Below are 7,441 nucleotides of genomic sequence, written 5' to 3'. Positions count from 1 at the left end.
CAGACACAAGGAAAGATGCTCAACATCACTCATCATCAGGGAAATACAAATCAAAACCACAATGAGATACTATCTCACACCTGTCAGAATGGCAAAAATTAACAACTCAGGAAACAACAGATGATGGAGAGGATGTGGAGAAGGGGAGCACTTTTGCACTGCTGGTGGGACTGCAAACTGGTACAGCCACTCTGGGAAACAGTATGGAGGTTCCTCAGAAAATTAAAAACAGAGATTTCCAAATTATGGAAAGAGTCCAAATGTCCACTGACTGACGAATGGATAAAGAAGATAAGGTATATATATACAATGGATTATTACTCGGCGATCAAAAAAATGAAATCTTGCCATTTGCAACAATGTGGATGAGACTAGAGTGTTTTGTGCTAAGCAAAATAAGTCAATGAGAGAAAGATAAATACTGTATGCTTTCATTCATATGTGGAATTTAAGAAACAAAACAGAAAAACATGGAAAAGGGAAGGGAAAATAAGATAAAAACAGAGGGGGAGGCAAACGTGAGAGACACTTAAATACAGAGAACAAACTGAGGGTTGCTGGAGGGGTGTTGGGTAAGGGGATGGGTTAGATGGGTGATGGTTATTAAGGAAAGCACTTGTTGGGATGAACACTGGGTGTTATATGTAAGTGATGAATCATTAAATTCTACTCCCAAAACCATTGTTACACTATATGCTAACTTAGATTTAAATAAAAATTTTAAAATGTTATAAAATAAAATACTAGAGTTAAAAAAAAAGAAAGATGATTTTAAGGAATGCCTGTTTACCCTACCATGAAATTAATTGGTAATAGTTAAGATAAATCTTGGTACTTGTCTAGTAGAGCACAGAAAAAAGTAGAGATATATGTATCGACGTTAAGTGATTCTCACAGACATAAGACAAGTTAACAGTGCCAAACAGAAGAGTATTATATATACTAATTATATATGTACTACTTATTATCTTATGGTCTAGATCAAAACAAATCCATGGTGCAAAACATATTAAAACAGTGATTGCCTCCATGGTAGTGGGGACTTCACTAAAGGACTTTCTGGTAAAATGGAAATGTTCATTTGATAGATGTGGGAATTACACAGACCTGCTACTGTGTATCAAAACTCATCACTATGGATGACTATGGATTTATGAATTTCAATTGTGTAAATTCCACCTAAATTATAAAATAAAACATTAAAGGTAAACAAGACTAAATTAATTATATGAATAAGTCTATGTCTTTACAAACTCAACTGATTTGCTTAAATACAGTATCTTTTACTTAGATTACAGTACTGTGAACTCCTTCGATGTTTCTTTCCATATTATATTACAGTTATTTGTATTTGTGTGGGTGGGTGAGGGTTTTTCAGTAGTCTGTAGGTTTCTGGGGAGGAGACCCTAACTCATGCTTACAACGCCAATACTGGCAACGTGTGTATCTCGGATTATCCACTCAACCAATCTCCTTTATAAAAGGCAGGGACTTGATAGAGGTTCCTCAAAGCTTGAATGAACAGAAAAAAGAGGTAGGTCTCTAAGTGTCATCCTTGGGCCTTTAGCATCAACATCACTTGGATTGGTTAGAAATGCTAAACCTCAGAATCCCCCTGTATTCAGAACCTCTGGAATTTGTCCCAACCATTTCTATTAAGCCCTTCAGATGACTTGGTGCATCATCTGAATGCACTGGACTCTCACTAAATGGACAATAATTCAAAATAGTAGCAAAATGAATTTGAATTGACTAATCACATTTCACATGGATCCAACAAATGTGCACTAGGATTACCTATGAGGTAAGTTCTGAGGAGAAGCACATTCTCAATTCTTTTTGTCCCACTGAAGAATATTTTTAATTAAGAATGAGGCAAGAATAAAGAAGAGGCTATGTCTTCCAGAATCCAAAGACCATACAGAAAATGCAACACAAAAAGATATGATGAAAATGTAAACACTCAATGAACTACAAATAATGGCAGTGACTGGAACCATACAAGTAGTTGTCTACATGATTTTAGAGTGGAGAACATGATCCAAAGTTAGAAACATCCAAGAAAACCCATTCCAGTGGTAGAGGTCAGCAACATCACATGCTCATTGGCAGCTGCTCCCTTCCTCATTGATCAACAATGACCCATAAAATTGGAACTTTTCCTCTTGTCCCATGCCACCTCCATCCTCTGCAGATGTGATCACTGGCAGAAATGCACAACCAAAACCAGGATTGTCTTCATCCCATCCTGCTAGGGGATGTAGCAGGGGACAGAAAGATGTAATTGCAGGTGCCACCTATCACATGAAGCCCTCTGGGAGAAAGATGAGGAATGACTGGTCCAGAAGATGCCAGTGGGTATAAGTCAAAAGGAAAAGCAGACCAGATACAATTCATCAAATCTAGAAAAGAAAATAGTTTCCCTCAAGTTTAAACCATTACAAAGACAAACATTACTGGGAAATATCATAATTACTTAAATATTAGGTAAACAAAAACAAGGAAGATGTGTTGACAAATCACCCAGTACGAGCAGTATATAAGAGGTCAGGGCACAAGGAGACTTCCAAAGTCCAGCCCCTCACTCTCCTGGAAACCAGCCCAGAACCTCCACCCTCTGACACCATGGTCAACTCCTGTTGTGGCTCCAGCTGCTGCCAGCCTTGTTGCTGCCCCACCTGCTGCAGGACCACCTGCTGTCGCCCCACCTGCTGTGTGTCCAGCTGCTGCCACCCCTGCTGCGGGGGATCCAGCTGCTGTGGCTCCAGCTGCTGCCAGCCTTGCTGCCGCCCCACCTGCTGCCAGACCACCTGCTGCAGGACCACTTGCTGCCGCCCCAGCTGCTGTGGTTCCAGCTGCTGTGGTTCCAGCTGCTGCAGGCCCAGCTGCTGCATCTCTAGCTGCTGCCGGCCTTGCTGTGGGGGTTCCAGCTGCTGTGGCTCCAGCTGCTGCCAGCCTTGCTGCCACTCCACCTGCTGCAGGACCACCTGCTGCAGGACCACCTGCTGCCGCCCCACCTGCTGTGTGTCCAGCTGCTGCCGCCCCTGCTGTGGGGGTTCCAGCTGCTGTGGCTCTAATTGCTGTGGCTCCAGCTGCTGCCAGCCCTGCTGCCGCCCCACCTGCTGCCAGACCACCTGCTGCCGGACCACCTGCTGCCGCCCCACCTGCTGTGTGTCCAGCTGCTGCAGGCCCAGCTGCTGCATCTCTAGCTGCTGCCGGCCCTGCTGTGGGGGTTCCAGCTGCTGTGGCTCCAGCTGCTGCCAGCCCTGCTGCCGCCCCACCTGCTGCCAGACCACCTGCTGCAGGACCACCTGCTGCCGCCCCACCTGCTGTGTGTCCAGCTGCTGCCGCCCCTGCTGTGGGGGTGCCAGTGGCTGTGGCTCGAATTGCTGTGGCTCCAGCTGCTGCCAGCCTTGCTGCCGCCCCACCTGCTGCCAGACCACCTGCTGCCGGACCACCTGCTGCCGCCCCACCTGCTGTGTGTCCAGCTGCTGCCGCCCCAGCTGTTGCTAGACCCCCTGCCACCACCCACCAACCTGCTCTAGTGGCTCTTGCTGCTGCTGAGTGCCCTGCCCTGCACCCTGCTGTTTTCGTCAGCCAATCTCCTTCATGTCGTCCAATGGGGAGCTGAATCATGTGAGGCCAACTGTAAAACCTCAGTTCCCGGTGATTTTCAACTTAGTTGGCTTCCGAATATACCCTCCTCTGCCACCCTCCCACCTCCTTGTTACGATCTCCATCCCAAATCACTACAAAGGTTGAATTTTCTCTGATATCTGTTAACATGTCATCCTAATTGATATATCTGTTTACTGCCAGATTTTCTAATATGGAGATGTTTCTATATGTGAAATAAATCTTAACTTTCCAGGCATACAAATATAAGAAATCGTGTCTCATTCTTTTTCCTTCTTCAATGGTCACCCTTAGCTGTCAGGTCTTCTACTATTCTCTGCACAATGAGGAGATCATAGCAGGCGATTTCTGGATTTTCACTTCTATCACCTCAGCACTTCCCACACTAACAGTATAGGATGGTGGCTTGCAGCAAGCACCTGGAACTCTCTGCAAAGGGCTCAGTCTACATGAAGGAGCAGATCGCAAAGGACAGAGCAGGGAAGGAAGTCTCTGGGAGAAGTCCTCAACCAGTGGGCAGTACTTGGTGGGTAAGTACTCTAGCCTCTTTCCCCTCGAGTAGGACATGTGAGACCAGAGGGTCTCAGCAGCACTGCACAAACCCCAGAGGCCCACAGGAGTCATCTGCTCTTGAAATCAACCTGGATTCGCTGCCACCCTTCCCTGGATCACATCAGTTTCCCTAGAGCACCACTTGGGGTCACCTCCCAGACAAACTACTTCATCTCAAACCTCTCTTTTGGGGTCTGATCCTAAGGTCAACTAAACACCAGTGTTCCAAGTCTCAGTAACAGTGCCTTCAAACATTTCCATATGATATGAATGGTCACAGGGTGACAGGTCAAATCCTGAACTTACTCTCCCCTGAACCACTGAATATTTTGACAGGATGCTATTTCTACAGTTTTGGCACACTTGGTTTTAGAATAGTTGTCTCCTATTTTTAAAATGCCATATATCCTGAAGTACAGGACACACTGCCACAAGTAACATAGCTCACCAGATTAGGAACTGTTTCCTTAATGGGGGCTATGTTTAAGGGAGACCATCCCCAAATGTGATTCTTACATTGCATTTTTTCTTTAAAAATCAGAAAATAAAATGTATTCTTGCACGTGATGTATAAGGAAGTGCTCCTTGGAGAAATCAATGAGAAAGTGAGGGAAACAGGGTAAAGCAGTAAAAGTGGCTAAGACAAAATGCAGTTTCAGGTAAATACCAGCCTTACATTCTGTGACCCCACTTTTGACAAGTATGGACTGGGTCACATACCTGCTCCTCTTGGAGGCAGAGGGTTTAGGTCTTTGTGCCCCTATACACTTAACACTACATTTGGACAACCCTTGGCGGGATGTAGGATGGAGAGTACAAATCCCCAGGCTGGTCCCCTCCCTCATCTGAGAGAATTAACTACAGTTCCGTGTGAGCCACTCCTAGTCCATACTCTCACCAGCTTGTGGATAAGGGCATTTATGGCAAAAGGGATCAAATGGGATATCATATAACTACCCCTGCCTCTGCTCATGTGTATGGATTTCTCTTAGTAACCTTGTTTCATATGATTTTTCACTATTTCTAGAAAAACCAACAAGAGGAGGAGGCTCTCTGCTCCTTTAGCTGACTTGTCTGGTGCAGTGACCTAGATCCCCATCCCTGAGAGTCCCAAGCCCATGGTTTCTATGTCCTCTTCAGGCAACACTACTTGCCCATCTGCAGTTATTCCTGGGAACAGGAATACCATGAATGCCCTTGTGGGTCATCTCAATGCTGTATGTATTCCTCTTGGCCCCCATAACTCCTAACTTTGCATACTGATTTCCTGGGACTAGAAGCCCAAAAAGATAAGGTGACAGCCAGAGCTTTTATTCAGCTCTTTACCATGTCGCCTCAAGGTAGCTTTCTCTCTTAAAGCCAAGACCCTACCTGCACACAGCCCACAATTTTGGAAAAAGGAGGCGCAAATTCTCCCAAATGGAATACTGGATATGAGGATGAGTGGGGAACCCCTCCTATAACCATGGCATCTGGATCAATGTTTTCTAATGGGGCCATGCTGGCACTTTGTGTATTTAGCACTCATGGTCAACTCATATCCCATATCAAACAGCATCCAAATACATGAGTATTCTAGTGCCCCCCCCCCACCATAAATGGCTCTATATTCATTTGGGAAAATTCTAGACATTTCTACTATACACACCTGCTGCTGTCCTTTATCCTAGAGTACTGGCCTCTGTTTTGATGGGTCAATGGCTTCTAGGTCTGAGAATTGGCGCAGATCTGCAAACTGCATGAGGGATCATCAGTTTCCTTTGGGAACAATGACCTCAGCTTTTTGTTCATTTATTCCCTAGCTGTACAGAGCTTAAGGTAAACAACTTAAGGTACAAAATTTAAGGTACAAGTACAGCTATACCCTAGTTGGTTGCCTACATTCTATTTCAAGGGACATCATGCTCTATTATCCATATTGGAAGATCCCTGAGGGTCACAGGTCATTCTGCCCCCTTTGTCATTCCAACCTCGCTGACTTTCACATAATTATATCCACATTATTTCTTAGAGTTAAATGCTGCCACCTGGCTTCTGCTATTCAGAGATATGTCATCCCCATTATTCCTCGGGAGGCCAGTTCTCTCACAGTATTCCTTTCCACCACCTCTGTATTCAGAGAATAGGCACCCCATACCTGATAATTCCTTATTACCTCGGTAAAGAGAGTGCCCCTTTGACCTACTCGGGATCATATGCTGCCAGTTGGCTTTTTTGGGCTTATGACTACGTGTATTCTAGCATATGTACTTCTCTGCACCTTTTGATCCCTTCCTCCTCACCTGTATGTAATGTAGTGCTAGAAAAGCCTGAACTGGATATGCATTTACTTAACATGACCTCACTATTTAGCCACTTTAAATGACACAAAGTTATTAGCTCACAGTTTCTGTGGATCAGGAATCTCGATGCTGCTCAGTGGGGCTCTCACAAGGGTGTCCTCAGCTAGTTAACTGGAACTAAGATCTCACCTGAAGTCTCAACTGTGGAAGAATCCACTTCCAAGTTCACTTATGTGGTCATTGGCAGGATTCAGATCCTGGAGGGCCACTGGAGGGAGGACCTCACTTCCTTGCTTGTTGTTGAATGGATATTGTGCTCAGTTCTTTGCTGCAAGAATCTCTCCCACATGTCACCAGGCTTCATCAAAGCCAGTGAGAGACAGAGAGAGAGAGTAGGCATTAAGATGAAAGTCACAATCTTTTGTAACTCAATCACTTGATGTTGTCACATCCTGTTATTTAGAAGCAATTTATTCAAGGGGTGGTACTTACATGAGACCCTGAACACCAAGAGGTGGAAATCATTGGGCCTTCTTGGAGTATGCCTCAATACATGTGCATAATATTCAGTGAAAGAATCAAAATACATTTAAGATTCCTTTATATAAAATTCAAAACTAAGTAAAACTAAACCATATTGTTTAGGGATGCATATCCAGGTGTTAAAATCATGAAGAAAGTTGGGGCGCCTGGGTGGCACAGTCGGTTAAGCGTCCGACTTCAGCCAGGTCAGGATCTCGCGGTCCCGGAGTTCGAGCCCCGCGTCAGGCTCTGGGCTGATGGCTCAGAGCCTGGAGCCTGTTTCCGATTCTGTGTCTCCCTCTCTCTCTGCCCCTCCCCCGTTCATGCTCTGTCTCTCTCTGTCCCAAAAATAAATAAACGTTGAAAAAAAAAATTTTTAAATCATGAAGAAAGTTAATGAAAAGAGAATTTAAAAATCTGGTTAGTGATCATTTATAGGGTGGAAAGAG

At 44.7% G+C, this 7,441-nt stretch overlaps 1 protein-coding gene and 1 long non-coding RNA gene across 2 annotated transcripts in view; one reads left to right on the top strand and one right to left on the bottom strand.

Annotated features, from left to right (window-relative positions):
- The first annotated feature begins 2,625 nt into the window (after positions 1 to 2,625).
- LOC122484677 (keratin-associated protein 4-12-like) lies at positions 2,626 to 3,885 on the top strand. The gene is given in 2 exon segments (XM_043582636.1): positions 2,626 to 3,046; positions 3,119 to 3,885. Coding segments are annotated over 2 exon segments (867 nt in total). The 3' UTR covers positions 3,565 to 3,885.
- Positions 3,886 to 5,811: 1,926 nt separating this feature from the next.
- Positions 5,812 to 7,441, bottom strand: part of LOC122485538 — a 116,313-nt gene continuing 114,683 nt past the window's right edge. The window contains exons 3-4 of the long non-coding RNA XR_006297888.1: positions 6,660 to 6,828; positions 5,812 to 5,923 (exon numbers count right to left, since the gene is read on the bottom strand). This is a non-coding gene — a long non-coding RNA (uncharacterized LOC122485538). The remainder of the gene's footprint in view (positions 5,924 to 6,659; positions 6,829 to 7,441) is intronic.

The sequence above is a fragment of the Prionailurus bengalensis genome, chromosome E1, assembly GCF_016509475.1.
Source record: "Prionailurus bengalensis isolate Pbe53 chromosome E1, Fcat_Pben_1.1_paternal_pri, whole genome shotgun sequence".
NCBI lineage: Eukaryota > Metazoa > Chordata > Mammalia > Carnivora > Felidae > Prionailurus > Prionailurus bengalensis.
This window is presented reverse-complemented; position numbering and strand designations above follow the sequence as displayed.